This window comes from Vanacampus margaritifer, chromosome 9, assembly GCF_051991255.1.
Source record: "Vanacampus margaritifer isolate UIUO_Vmar chromosome 9, RoL_Vmar_1.0, whole genome shotgun sequence".
Taxonomy (NCBI): Eukaryota; Metazoa; Chordata; class Actinopteri; order Syngnathiformes; family Syngnathidae; genus Vanacampus; species Vanacampus margaritifer.
Genome location: NC_135440.1, coordinates 16,784,993 through 16,799,639, shown reverse-complemented (window position 1 = coordinate 16,799,639; position 14,647 = coordinate 16,784,993). Strand labels below are relative to the sequence as shown.

The window sequence follows — 14,647 nt, the reverse complement described above, 5'->3', positions numbered from 1 at the left end:
GTAAAAATAAAAGTACTTACTCAAATAATTACTCAAGTAAAAATAAAAAAGTACAGGTTCTGGTCAAGTATTTTAATCGTTTTCATTCATTTAGAAACAACCGACAAACAAACGATCTTGTTTTGAAAATGCATCAAGTAAAAAGTACCGATACTAATGTTGAAATGCTACGGATAAAAGTAAAAAGTAGTCTTAAAAATAAATACTCAGGAAACTACAAAGTGCTGAAAAATAATTACTCAAGTACAGTAACAACGTATTTGTACTTTGTTACTTCCCATCTCTGGTGACGACCAATCACGGCTCAGCTTGCGAACGCCACATGACCAAACTCAGAAAACAGGTGAGCATTAACATGAGAAAACATTAGTTGTTACCGAGCCTAAGCAACAGTTATGTTATTTTAATTCAACGGCAAGTGGCTAAATGGCCACCACTTAAGATGGACTTTGCTGTTTAATTCAAATTCCTCATTTAGCCCTTTTTAGCAGTAAGAAGATAATATTTTGTCTATAATTAATGTGATAACTGCATTATTTTTCCATGTATAATTAATACCTTTAAAAATACATTTTGCCACTTGTCGACTGAAGCGTGCTCAGGAAACAGGTAACGACCAATCACGGCTCACCTCTTTTCTGGGCTTGGTCATGTGACATTAGCAAACTGAGCCCTGATTGGTCGTTACCTGTTTCCTGAGCATGCACAATGTTATCTTCAGTCGACAGCAAGTGGCAAAATGCGGTTTTAAAGGTAATAATTGTACATGAAAAATCATGATGAAATTACATTAAATGAGTTAAGTATCCTTTTATTCAGAATGCCGTGCTTAGTCTAAAAGGGAGTGTATAGAACATATTTTTGTAAAGAAAATTTGGGGGTTGAATTCCCCTTCAACAGAGAGTTAACATCACAATGCATTCATATCCATCACTATTTATTTTGAACACTTACTTGAGTCACTAAGCCTAGCACGGGCCTTCTTTCTCATTCTGGGGGAGGAGCCAACATTCCCTTTTCTTCCTGTTTCCATGGAAACAGGTCTTGGCTCCTGAGAACAGCAAGATAAATGAGGGTCAGGTGGTACTAATCACAATATTTACACATCACACCTAGAGCTGTGCACAATGACGGTTTATATCTAAGAACGAGACAACATTTTAACTGTCATGATTTTGCTATGACTCATGCACATTGCTCCCGCAAAATGCTATTATTTGACAAAGGGACCCCCGAGGCTAGATATGATGTAGCTAGACGTACGTCTGTGGATGCTCCACATGATGCCTCTAAAGCTTCCTCCTCCTCCTTCTTGAATACAGTGTAGAAGATGTAGACTAAAAGGGAATAGAAGGCGTACATCTCCACGCTGTGCAACAGTTCCTGTGAATTGAAATCAAAATTTCATGCAGCGGAGGACATTTCTAGGCATGTAAAAATTTGAACAGTGCTCACATTCCATCAAGCAGTCACGCTCCATATTTACCTTAACATGTATCGTCTTCTCCTTCCTTTCCTGTCATTTGTATTCCCCTTCCACACTTCATCCGTGACACATCTTTCCCATGCAGCTTCCTTTTCTCATGCCAGCAACAGCATCCCAGCGCTGACTGTTTTCTCCTCCTCTTTCTCCTCCTCCTCTGCACTCTTGGCCCATTTACAGGCTGCAGCTGCAGCGAGCATGCTCAGTGCAGGGCATCAGTGCAGCTGCGATGGGAGGCTTGACAGACATGATTCAACTGCTCGGTGTTAAAATGATGAGCTCATTCAGCTCACAAACACCCAGATAAGTATTTCATTGCGGAAATACTGCGAAACGAAGCTGAACAACATTTTATTCATTGACTTATAAACATATCAGGTAGAATAAATCAGTGCAGTTATGAGTGAATGGTATATATACACAGAGGCATAGAGTGAATGAAAAATAAGTACACTTGACTGAGATACAGTAAATGTAACAAGATTAATAGTAGATGTGGTTTAATCCTGAGCATTATTCAAGTAAATCAGATGAGTAAACAAAGTGCATGTCTTTAGCGGCCATATTCAGCGCAAATGTGCCAACCACTCAGTTAGCAACTTAGTACTGAGCTGCCAATTTTTTATTTCTTATGGGGAAAAAATGGAATAATAATAATCTATCCTAGACAGGATTATATTTGATCCCAGAGGTTTTACTGTATTGTTGTGTATATTAAATCACAATGTAATCCCTTTTAAAACCACACCAGAAAGTCTTTGAGAGCATTATAGAATATGCAATTTTGCCACGATACATGTGTGCAGAAACAACGTTCTACATGTTTAAGTGATATTGGTCAGTCACATCCAACAGAAACTTGTCCAGGGAATGTTGTGAAGTCCAACAGCCTATGGACATGGAACCCTTCAAAAGCCACTTCATGGTTCCCTCATTAGTAGCCTGAGAGACAAGCGAGGCAAAAGGGTGTGATTCTAAACTAGGCGCCAAAAGTACTGGTAGGCTGATTGCTACACTAGTCAGGGCCCCGATGGGGTTTCCTACAAACAGACACACCATGAGGCAACAGGACAAGGACGCCAGGCCAATGCAGCGACTCAGGACAGCGAGTGTATCTGATGAGAGACCGTCACACAGTCCCAGCAGCAGGCAGGAGCCCAACAGGAGAATACATGCTGTGTTGCGGTCTTCACTTAGCCAAAGGAAGTGGAAGGCAAGCAGGGCTGGAGCCAGAATCTCTCCGGCACATTCTGCATCTTTCTGAAGCGAGGTGAGGAGTGCGCTTGAGGAAGGCAAAACATCAAGTCCTGCTGAGAGTGCAACCAGGAAGAAGCCAACTGAGGGAGCTCTGTGGTCCTACAGAAGCAATAGAAAAGAGAGTGAGTGACATTTTTGGGGGGTCGTGTCATAGGCATTAAAAATTAACATGGTCATACTTAAAAGCATAATTCATTGAACTGGGCTACCTACCGTAAAGAGTTTATATGAGGAGAAAAAAGCCGAGGAAAACAAAATTAGGTTGATTAATAATGTCAACGCATTGAACGCCATTAATGCGGAAGACGTAACAAATGGGTCGCACGTTTGGAAATAGCAAAAATAAAATCGGATAATATTATGTGATTTAAGCAAAACGTTTACCAAAGCTGAACTTTGCTAAACAGTGGAGCGCTTGTTTGGTCACGTGACACAGTCAGACGATAGCCGTGCGCAGGCGCAGAATTGATGCGTTCAATGTAACTTGCAAACTCGGATATCTGCTTTGTATTAGTTGCCATTTGGCTAATATGTTTTAGCTGCTATCTTTCGGGTCACCTGAACAATATTTAAATATTTGTATATTGTCAGATTTGACTAAAATTGTGGACAGACGGCCGTTGAAATCCATTTACAACTCGACTTTGAGATGCTCCCACTAACCTCAGATCTATTCGAGCTGAATTAGAAATTGATACTGCCGTTTATTTGACAGAAAATATCATTTTCAATTATTACTTACGTGTTTTACTAACAAAAAATGGCGCCGTTGATTTTGATGGCTTTAACTGAAGAATGGATAATGAACAAATTGGGGTTAAGTCAACAACGCCTTGGTAACATTCCTTCCTTATTTACCATAACGGTACACATTCATGAGTAAAGTATTTCAAAGTCAGTCTATAAGGAAAAAATATTAGCTATCCTCGCTGGCTTTGATAACAAAGTTACTGTAAATCAGTCAGTATAGCTATCAACTGAATTACTGTGAAAAAATAAATCCAACTATATATTCTGGACAGGTGATGTTCGGTCACTGCATCTCCCTGGTACATATAAGCAGAAAATCGGATATCTTGGATCTGGACTGGCCCACTTTGAGCGACTGAAATCTCTGAATCTTTCACATAATTCATTGGTCTCTGTTGAGGTAGGCAGGCTTGAGTGTTTGGGTTACTAATTTGTGTGTAATTCTATCCTATCCTGTCTGTTTTTACTTTTTTTTTCATACCCCCTTAGGGTCTGCAACATTTGAAACATTTAAAGATCCTAAATTTATACTACAACTGCATACCTTCCCTTGAAGAAGTAAAGGTCCTCTTTGAGTTGCCAGTCCTGAGAGAGCTTGATCTGAGACTCAATCCTCTGAGCAAGACTGACCGGTACTACCGACCTTTTCTGGTGCATGCCATGGCCGGCCTACGTAAATTAGGTAAAATCTCAGGCAGACTGCTCAAAAGTTTGGTAAAATGGCAGACTGCTAATCCTTACTCAGTTTTTAGTATTTCTATACTCTCCTTTGCTTTCAGACGGATGTCCGGTCAAAGACGATGAGCGCAAGAATGCCAAGAAGGAGTATTCACAACAAAGGCACAATAAAATGCAATTTGGGTCAACCAGGCCTTCTCTGCTAGCCAAAACACTATCACATTTTTTCTTCTTACCACTTCCATCAATAATGTTTTTTTCTCTCCACTTCTGATTTTCAGGAATCGTGATAACAGACAGGCGTTATTGGACCGCCTTAGCAACAAGATCTCTCTTCTGGCTGACACTGATGATGTTGATTTGAACCACGCTGCCGCCAATTACCGCCGCCACTGTTACTCATCTCAACAGCAGCCAGGTGAAATGTGTCCTTGTTTTTTTTTCAAATCATGCAGTTATACTTATTTCTGAGACAGTGGTGAGAATCATTATAAAACAGCAATGTATATAAATAAATATATATATGAAAAAAAAATAATATGCATATATATATAATATATATATATATATATTTACATCTTTTACGTGAAATTTTGAACAGAATCTACGAAAAATTTATATTGCAGTGTACATGTTCTTCCATTGTATTGTTGTTGATTTTAGTTATGTGATTCCACCACTAGGTAGCAGCAGAGGGCCACTTTAAAACAGTTTTCAAGGGTTCAGCGTGATGAGTGATTATTTTTAGCATGCATTCAGTAACTTGTTTATTTGGGGTGTTAGGTCAGCCCAACATTAACATCACACTTTCAAACTTGTAACTGTAAACAGAAGGAGAAAAACTGCAGACAGATGCTGGAGAGATTGCAATCTGCTTACTAACTACAACTGCTATTGAGCAAGACGCAGAGTCACCGGATCGCACCCCTTCATGCTGACATGTCCTTGTATTTCGGCGTGTGTGTGTGCGCAACACAAAAAATACAGTGGTGTGAAATTTAGATTTCACCTGGATGGATTATGATCACCTAAATAAATTAACAATAATCTCTTCATGTATTGAAGGCCAATAAATCAGTGTTTATCATTCCATTTGTAAATATATACTTTGTTCAACATGCTATCATCTCCTATCACCTTACAAGTAACAGAAGCTCAAGGTACATTTCGACCCAAAACCTAGTAGTAGTAGTTGTACAAGTGTTGGTGTTAAACATGGTAACATTTTCAAGGTCTAGTCCACCAATCTCATACTGGCTTCAACCCTATTTTGTATCCTTCATGATTGACCGAAGGTGCCGACCCGCTACCACAAACAGAGAACAAGCAGAAGGTACAAAGTCAGCGATAGTCCCGGTTGTGATTTTGTTGTTTTTTATTTTTTGTTACTGCTTGGTGCCATCATGTGCAATCAGATAATGTGAATGCTCCTCCTAGGATAGTTACAGGAAGCCCTTGGGCGAGCTGCTTGACCTCATGGACAAACACTGGGTGGGAGAGAGAACCCTGCAACTTAACACCAACTTCCTGAGTGAGTTTGCATTGCGGATTCTAATTGCAGGAAGTTGAGGATAAAAAAAAAAAAATCTTACATTCTCCCTCTTTTCTGGATCCAGCTCTGATTGTCCAGATCCTCTCTTTGATGGAAAACCATATCTCTAGTCAGGATGCTGAGGTCAAGAACTTAAAAGAGGAAGTGGGCGTGTTGTGTCATTTTGCAGCCGCACGACAAAGAAAACACAAAGCTGACGTGAACAAGTTGACCGCTGATCTGGTGATGACACACAGATAGGATTGCAACATGTTGAGAATTTTACATCGTTGAAAACTTTTCATGGGAATGTATGGAAATTAAATAACATAATTTTTTGGGGGGAAATATAATAAAATCTAGATTATAACAGGCAGATTGAACATACCTCTCGTACAGGGGTCAGCAACCTTTGCTGTCAAAAGGGCCATTTTAAGTCAAATAAATCACAAAAAATCTGCCCGGAGCCGCAAAACATTTAAACATTGTGGTAGATAGATACTACCTTTTGTTTTTGGATTTTTGGGGGGTAATTTTTCATACTTCATTTTTAAATTTCTCCTTTCTGTCAAATTTCTGACATTTTTGGCAATTTTATGGACATACAGTATTATGGTAATTTCCTAACTCTCCTCTTCCTTTTCTGCCGTTTTAAACAAAAATGTCTGACTTTTTGGCAATTCCAAAGACATTTTCTGGTAATTTTCTACTTCTCCTCTTCCTTTTTGGACATTTCATGGCAACTTTTTAGGTAATTTTAAAAACATTTTCATCTACCTTTCCACTCTCTTTTTCTGACAGCTTAAAAATTTGGACTATGACATTTTTTTAACATTTAATTTAACATTTTTTATCAAAAATCTTTAATTAGTTTAAAGAAAATGCAATAATAATAATAACAATTTCTACATTTTTTTTTTTTGAGATCCACAGGGAGCCACAGAAGAGGGACTAAAGAACCACATGTGGCTCCAGAGTGGCAGGTTTCAGACCCCTGCTCTAGTACCTCTGTATCAAATTAAGAGTAATGAAGCCACATTTGAACCCACAGATTACATTCAAGCAAACATGTTTTCATTAAATTACCAGACTACTATCTAATAGTTTGTCAATTGCAGTGTTACATTACTTCATTCAAATGATTCATAGGGACAATTTAATTTAATTTAGCTACAATACAAGAAAGCAAGTCATGAGCTGCACAACAGACTTTAAAGTAATTACTCATTTTCAACTCTTGTCCCAAGTAGATTTTATACCTACATCATCATTAACTGTATTAAACATCCATGGTCATTACAATAAAAAGTTGAATTAACTGCAGTGCTGAACTTTCCCATGGAAAGTTTCCAGAAATGTAACACCCCATGGAAACTGACACACAACCGAGAGTCAGATGATTATTTGTCCCAACTAACCCAGGCAGAGCTCAACACGCAGATGTGGGCCGCCTTGGAGGAGAACGTCGCCCTCAGAAAAGAGCTGCTCACGTCAGAACGCATGTATCGCCAATATATGACGGAGCACCCGCCCACTTGTCACAATATAGGTGAGTGGCAAGGCTAATTAAAAAAAAAAAAAAAAAATTCAAGCAATCTTTTGACAATATTAATATTTGCACAAACAGAGGCTAAGAGAAGAGTGGCAGAATTGAACGAGGAGGTGGAAAAGCTGAAGAGAAAAGTGATGGTGGCCCAGAGCACCAATGAGCATCCTCAGGTATCCGCCACCATCTCAGCTTTGGTGATAAAATGATGCGACTTCAAATATACTTGCTTTGTTTATGCGGCTTGCTTTGTCTCTCACTACAGGAATGTGATTGACAAGATTCCTGCGGGGATGAAGCATCACGTTTAAAATCGCATACGCCGTTTGAGTGCTAGTCGGATTTGTAGTTTTGCCCTCCAATATATTTGTATTGAGAATCTTGAGCTATTTTATTTAAAACAATGTAAAAAGCAGTGTTGATTAAAGGATTCTTCTTTATAAGTGTGTGAGCGTGCTGTTATTTTATTTTAGAGACACCTGGATTAGCATCAAGGTTGTGTCTTCTCTTAACCTCTGTTGTTGATTTTTATTTTTTATTTTTTTACTTTTGTAGGTCAGAGCAGTTGGGAGATTCAAGATTGCAGCCCAATGAATACATCAAGATTCCAATTGCGCTGTGAGTTTTTTTTTTTTTTTAAACAGTACCTCTAACTTGAGGCATCACATACTGCTACATAATTTATCTTTTTAAGTTTCGTATAACCAAACAAGTTGTAACATGACGCTTTCACTTTCACTGCAGAGGTGTTTGATGTGCTTTTTAATTTTTTTTAATTTTCAATAATGCACTACAAATCATGTAAGACACAATTAAGAGGTCTAAAGAACAAGTACATAGATCCACTGCATGCACCAGGGACACAATAGCACATTAAAATGTTATGAATTAAAAAACACACACATTGTTCCTCCACATAAAAGGTGCACAGTATTTGGCATTAAGCACAGGGAGGTTACTCGAGCGAGCGCAGCGGACAAAATAATCACACTGATAGCTGCTATGGTTTTGCGACTGCAGGCAAGTGTGACAACAAACACTGTCACTATGTTAAAAATGTTCTACAAAAGTATACTGTTTGGATTTTTTTCCCCTTTTATATCAGACAGTATTTAAGGATATAATCGGTTTTCCCTGCTTTACTTCAGTTCAATTTGTGCCTCGGATGACAGTACCACACGTTAAAGGTTCTCTGGATAACAAATATAACAGCATTTGATGGCAGCCAACTTTGTACATGTAAATATTCTATAGGTTTCAAGCAATAACACCGTTTCATCATCACTTTTCATTGCTTAAAGTGGAAGTCAACCTTAAAGATTTCTTGACAATAATATGTTATACGTGACCTCACTAGTCTAAACATGGCATTCTGATTAATATTATATTTGTGGAATATGAGTTATGAAGCAAAATCCAGGCATTTTTATTGATCCCGGGGCGGCCATTTTGCCACTTGCTGTCGACTCCAGGCAACGACCAATCACAGCTCACCTATTTTCTGAAGCTGAGCTGTGATTGGTTGTTACCTGAGTAACTGTGATGTTAAAACGGCTGGATTTTGCTGCTTAACTCATATTCCACTAATGCAATATTAACCAGAATACCCTACTTAGACTAGTGAGACTGCATAGAACATATTGCCAATAAAGTTTTGGGGGTTGACTTCCCCTTTAAGATTTCTAAGCAAGAAAACAACTGTCCAGTAGTCTGTCCTTACAGCAGGCACAGTTGATCAAATACAACAAAAGTTATACTATCATTTCTGTGCTCCTCAATCAAATGTAATATACATAATAACATGCACAAGGTACAGAAACACAGAAAGAATATTTAAGCCAGTGTCAGAAATCAAACAAGTGGCTACAGTTATTAGATTATACACAATCTAACCACAAATATATTAGAGGTACTGTGCATAAACGGGGGGGATAATGTCAAATGTTAAAAATACAATCTTGCACAACTGCCAGCTGTATTCACAGATTAAGAATTTTTAACAGTTGGAAATTAGATGAAAAATATTGTCAATGGGAGAGAAAATAGGGGCATCCCATATTTACTTGGGAGACACAAAATGGCCGAGTTGAAGGCATATTAATAAAATGACTGACCTTATAAAATGAAGAATATGAACAGCAGAGTTTATCAACAGTTGACAAGTTGGGATAGTAGACAAGCAAAAGACGTAAATCAGAATATTAAATATACATGTACAAATGTTTGCCAATTACCTGGAACACTGTGCCAATTAAAATCCTAAAATGGGTGTAGAAAGTATTTTTTTCTGCAAAAAAAAGTGCAACGTAATTACATAAATCCCTTGTACCTTTTTTGTTGTTTTTCTTGGCTTTCATTGTTCATTGTGCTTGATAAATATTCTAAGGCCCGATCGAAAAAACAGAGCTTCATTATCATCATCATCATCATTGGCGTTCTCCTCTTGGCAGTAACTCACTATTAGACAGGAATGTACCAGCTGGTGAAGACTTTGTAAAAATAGATGTAAACAGTTTTCCAGTTCTCACACTTTCACAAAGAGAGGAACTCTCTCAGCACGCACACGCAAAATGACTGGGTGGGAAAATATATGGCAACCTATTTTGTTTTGTTTGTATTTTTTTTTGGGGGGGGGTATTTAAATAAAATGCTCCTAGCCGTCGATCCATGTTTATCTCCGCCCCTCACATGGGTTTGGCAATGGGTGGTTTGGTGACCTTCTTTTCATAGGTCCCTCGATGCTTGTATCCTGAGACGTATCCCGAAGTGTCGACCAGGTCTACTCGTCCCGCCTTCCCCTTCCCGCGTCCCGTGTCGTCAAAGCGTTCCTTGTGCGACCCCGTGAACTTGGTGGGGTCTGTCAGTCGGTTCACTGTCGGGGAAGCTACGGCTCTCTGCAAGTTGAGTTAGCAGGATATTAAAGTCCCTCCAAAAGGTCAGTTGAGGATTTGGTTTTACAAGAGCTCTTACCGTGACCCCGGCGATCACAGGCGCCTTCCCCTCGATCAGCTTGAATACCTCAGCCTCCGCTTCCTCTCCACTCTTCTCTTTGTACTTCTTCCTGGCAAGCTCTCCTATCGCCATCTTGAACTCGTCATATGTGATGGTGCGACATGATTTCTTCCTGAAACAGTGATTTGTTACAGGAAAGCACTGAGATCTCTAAATACCTTCTCACTTTAAGGATCTTGCTTCTCAGTTTGTATATTTTGGTCAGATTTATAATGTTCTCCCATATTACTCCTTTTGACCTCTGGACTCTTGAGAGACAGTAATTCACTATCGCTCACCAGATTTCAACTACCGGTATTACTTTTCTAAGTCAAACACTTATTGGGTAAAAACAATAGGACTTTTCCTACCATGAGATCTCACTGAGTATTTAATTGAGTTGTACTTTCTTCTATATGACAACAGTCCTCAAGTAATGTTTTGCTTTTCATCTTGGTGACACTTCTGATTTGTCTATTGTCTTTTAGGTACTATCTTTCTGAATGGTGAACATTCCGATACTGTAGTGCAGGGGTGTCCACATTTTTTTGTTTGAGGGTCGCATACAGAAAAATGGAAGGATGCAAGGGCCACTTTGAATTTATTCGACTTAAATTTATTAAATATGCTAAAATTAATCAAGTAAGCATTTTTTGTTTGTATTTACTGTTGAATTTGATCAACTTAAAAATAGTTACGTTTTTTTGAGGGGGTGGACCACAGCCCTGTATTCCACTAAACTAGATCCCTTACTCCACTGAACATCAGCCAAATCCCATCTCAACATTCAGTACGAAAACAAGAGCAAACTGTTGCAAGCTTCTACTGTAAAATTGGATTAGATTTATTCACCAGTGTTATCTTTTCATATTTAGAATAGCTCTACACAAAGTAATTATTACCAGTACTGGTACCTATTTTTTTCACACCCTCCACTGTCACTCTGCTCAACTCCACCCTATTTTCTATTTTATTTTTTTAACTAACCTTTTGCGCTATTTCAAATTTTATTTTTATTTAAGCTGTGGGCCATTGCAAAATGAACGGCAGGCAGCAAATGTCCCCCAGGCCGTAGTTTGGACACACTGTAGTGTAAATTCCTGCCATTCACAAGGGATAGAGATTGAGCTCTGCTGCAAAAAGTGTAAAACCAAAAATAATTGATGGCTATGTTAATAGTATCAAGTGACAGAGGTGTCAAACTCATTTTTGTCGTGGGCCGTTATGATGATGAAACCAAATAAATGTTTATTTGTCTCATTGTATTAATATATTCACACAACAAATTGATGGATAACTAGTTTTGAAATCAGAAGTCAAGGATAATAGTTTTTTCGAGTATTGTTCAATTGATTTATCACGCATGACAATTCGGCATTTTGGTAGAGATTTAGGCAAAGATCATGAAATTTGACACATGATTTGTTTTCAAGGACCACATAAAATGATGTGGAGGGCCAGATCTGGCCCCCGGGCCTTGAGTTTGACACCTGTGGTTTAAACAGTAAATACACAACAAAATATGACCCCAGAACACCTTAATATCATTTCAAATCATCTTACAAATTATCCTTAAAAGTAAAATGGCTTACATATTTTTTTTATAATAATAATAACCCCCCCCCCATCATATAACCAGATACTGTAGCTTCAATTTCATCCTTATGCTGCTCTCAGCCTGTAGTGAAAATATTTGTTTTGCATTGAAGTTGCTATGATGTGCTTTTATTGCCAACTTTATCATCCTTAATTAATTAATATATTTGGAATTTTGGCTCAACGTCAGCATGTCTCAGCCCTCATGCGCCGTATCTGAGGAAAGACGCTTTTACTTGTAATGGACCCACTTCATGTGGAACCAAATGCTTTGACATTTATAAGGTCAACTTGTAACAGCTGGCAATAAGTCCGATCTTCCTCACTCATGCTCCATCTGAGAGCGCTTCACTTGTCTAGTTGGCCATGTGCCCCTTTCACTTCCACATAGTAACAAACATAAACATTCATCGCTGTGGAGATAGATCAAGCAAACAACAGCGTATGAAGCCCCGTCGTCTCCCAGGGCAACCTGCCGTCATAGCAACAAGCCGCAGTAAACAGGGGCGTTAGGGTTTATCATTACTTTTTCTCCCCCCATTTGACCTGTTGTGTTTAGGCGGTCCATCAGCGTTGAATTTTTGAGAGCCCCATGCTCGGAATTATTCCCGTGCTGTCTAATGTCAGACGGGAAGCTGAACTTCCACTGCTGGAAGACAAATCGGTGTCGTACTCAAACATCCAAATTAAGCTTTGCATATAAACAGCAGGTTTAAGGAGGTTACAATGAAGAAGAATAAATGTTGGACAGTGAACGGAACATTATTTCACCTTAGAAAACTGCAACTGACCTGTTTAATTTACATACTTGAACCATCTGCTGGATCACGAACCATAAGAACGCAGACGGAAGAATGTGTTTAATCCACAGCTTCCAATAATGTTCACTGATGGGGAACCACGGCATGGAAAATAAAGCCACCATTAAACCATGCCAGTCATTAATTAGTCTACACCAGATTTCTACGGCCGTCATAGTTTATGTTGAGGCTCCATGTTCTCAACACTCTACCTCAGGAATCACTCAGCCACAATGTGTTTAGCCAGCGCTCATTAATTTCATGTACATGTGCATGCAAAGAGGCTTGACACTGATTAAAAGAAATGCACAGCCGGCTTCTACTACTCAGTCATGCCTGGAGCAAGTCAGAACATGAATGCCAGCACTGCACTTGACACAGATGCTACTGTACTGACCTCAAGGCTGATTTACATGTCTGTTGTCATTATATTGGGGCATTCACCAAATCGCCAACTTACAACCTATTCTCATAGTTTTGCTCATATGAACCGAGTAGCAAAACAATGCTAAATTAGCTAATATTAAAATCCACTTTACTTGGGATTTTTTCAGATTAGATGGAGAATTTTTGAATACCAGAACCTGATGTATTTTTTATTTTTTATTTTTATTTTTTTATTTTTTTGCGTAGTACAAAACACTGCATTTGCCACAAATCATTCTTGTGCCCAACAACATCAAGCAATTCCCTCAAAGTGGAAGTCAACCAAAATCAAACATTTCTTGACAATAATATGTTATATGTGACCTCACTAGTCTAAACATGACATTCTGATTAATATTACATTTGTGGAATATGAGTTATGCAGTAAAATGCAGCCGTTTTTATCCATCTCAGGGTGCGGCCATTTTGTCACTTGCTGTTGACAGATATGATGACATCACAATTACTCATGGCTCAGGCAACAACCAATCACAGCTCACCTGTTTTCTGAAGCTGAGCTGTGATTGGTTGTTACCTGAGCAATTGTGATGTCAAAACGGCTGGATTTTGCTGCTTAACTCATACTCCACTAACAGAATATTAACCAGAATACCGTATTTAGACTAGTGGGGTTGCATAGAACATATTATTGTCAAGAATTTTGGGGGGTTGACTTCCACTTTAAGGCCAAGGATAGGTAAATTTTTGCTTTGACAAATCTGTTGCTGTCATTGTGAATGCTCTCTCCAGTTTATTTTGCACATGTCCCATTTTTTTTTAAACTCCTTATAAGATCCTAAGATCTTTGTTAATCGAGAACCCTTAAGGGATACTTGACTCATTAAGACATTTTCAGTAGTAAAAAGTTAATATTTTGTCCAGAATTAATTTGATAACTTCATTATTTTTTATGTACAAATAATACTTTAAAACCACCTTTTTCCTAGTGCTGTCAACTGAAAATGACATCATCTGTGATGAAGAAATACGTAACGACCAATCAAGGCTCACCTGTTTTCTGGGTTTGGCCATCAAACTGAGCCATGATTGGTCGTTACCTGTTTCCTGAGCACGGCTTATGTCATCTTCAGTCGACAGCAGGTGGCAAAATTAATTGTTCATGAAAAATAATGAAGTTAATTATAGATAAAATATTATCTTCTGTTGAAAATGGCTCAATGAGTCAAGTGTCACTTCAAACCATGATTTTTAGTTTTTCGCAGTGACAGGCATATGTATTATACAACTTAAGTATGACGGATCCGTTCATTTCCTACTGTTCATGCCACAAATCCAAAATTCTACAAACTGCCTATTATAGTCCGCATTGCCATGGGAACGGTAACAATGAACACAAGTCTGGCCGTGTTTGCACAAAATCCACTAAATCAGCGTGAGATTTCCTATTCCATGTCCTGTTCCACTCCTGCAGCAACAAATGATGATGAGTTACTTCCAACCGCACACTCCTGTTTCCTTATCCACGTCATTGATCTTGGTTACTACCGTTTGATTATACGGTACATATTTGCAGGAACAAGTTGTGATACGTTCAACTATCTAGCACACTTTGTTCGGTTAGTAAATAA

General features: G+C 38.5%; 3 protein-coding genes across 3 annotated transcripts in view; 1 reads left to right on the top strand and 2 right to left on the bottom strand.

Moving 5' to 3' along the window:
* LOC144058509 (kinesin-like protein KIFC3) overlaps positions 1-3,187 on the bottom strand; it is a 14,849-nt gene extending 11,662 nt beyond the window's left edge. Inside the window, exons 1-4 of the mRNA XM_077577010.1 lie at positions 2,954-3,187; positions 1,487-2,839; positions 1,264-1,383; positions 955-1,051 (exon numbers count right to left, since the gene is read on the bottom strand). Coding sequence (XP_077433136.1) covers positions 955-1,051; positions 1,264-1,362 — 196 coding nt within the window. The 5' untranslated portion in view covers positions 1,363-1,383; positions 1,487-2,839; positions 2,954-3,187. The remainder of the gene's footprint in view (positions 1-954; positions 1,052-1,263; positions 1,384-1,486; positions 2,840-2,953) is intronic.
* The window catches only part of cep72 (centrosomal protein 72), a 27,867-nt gene continuing 15,733 nt past the window's right edge, over positions 2,514-14,647 (top strand). Inside the window, exons 1-12 of the mRNA XM_077575610.1 lie at positions 2,514-2,594; positions 2,681-2,753; positions 3,763-3,890; positions 3,980-4,172; positions 4,270-4,330; positions 4,450-4,586; positions 5,464-5,501; positions 5,606-5,699; positions 5,785-5,942; positions 7,122-7,248; positions 7,327-7,418; positions 7,511-7,863. Coding sequence (XP_077431736.1) covers positions 2,514-2,594; positions 2,681-2,753; positions 3,763-3,890; positions 3,980-4,172; positions 4,270-4,330; positions 4,450-4,586; positions 5,464-5,501; positions 5,606-5,699; positions 5,785-5,942; positions 7,122-7,248; positions 7,327-7,418; positions 7,511-7,522 — 1,194 coding nt within the window. The 3' untranslated portion in view covers positions 7,523-7,863. The remainder of the gene's footprint in view (positions 2,595-2,680; positions 2,754-3,762; positions 3,891-3,979; positions 4,173-4,269; positions 4,331-4,449; positions 4,587-5,463; positions 5,502-5,605; positions 5,700-5,784; positions 5,943-7,121; positions 7,249-7,326; positions 7,419-7,510; positions 7,864-14,647) is intronic.
* The window catches only part of tppp (tubulin polymerization promoting protein), a 17,432-nt gene continuing 10,775 nt past the window's right edge, over positions 7,991-14,647 (bottom strand). The window contains exons 4-5 of the mRNA XM_077577013.1: positions 10,216-10,369; positions 7,991-10,139 (exon numbers count right to left, since the gene is read on the bottom strand). Coding sequence (XP_077433139.1) covers positions 9,930-10,139; positions 10,216-10,369 — 364 coding nt within the window. The 3' untranslated portion in view covers positions 7,991-9,929. The remainder of the gene's footprint in view (positions 10,140-10,215; positions 10,370-14,647) is intronic.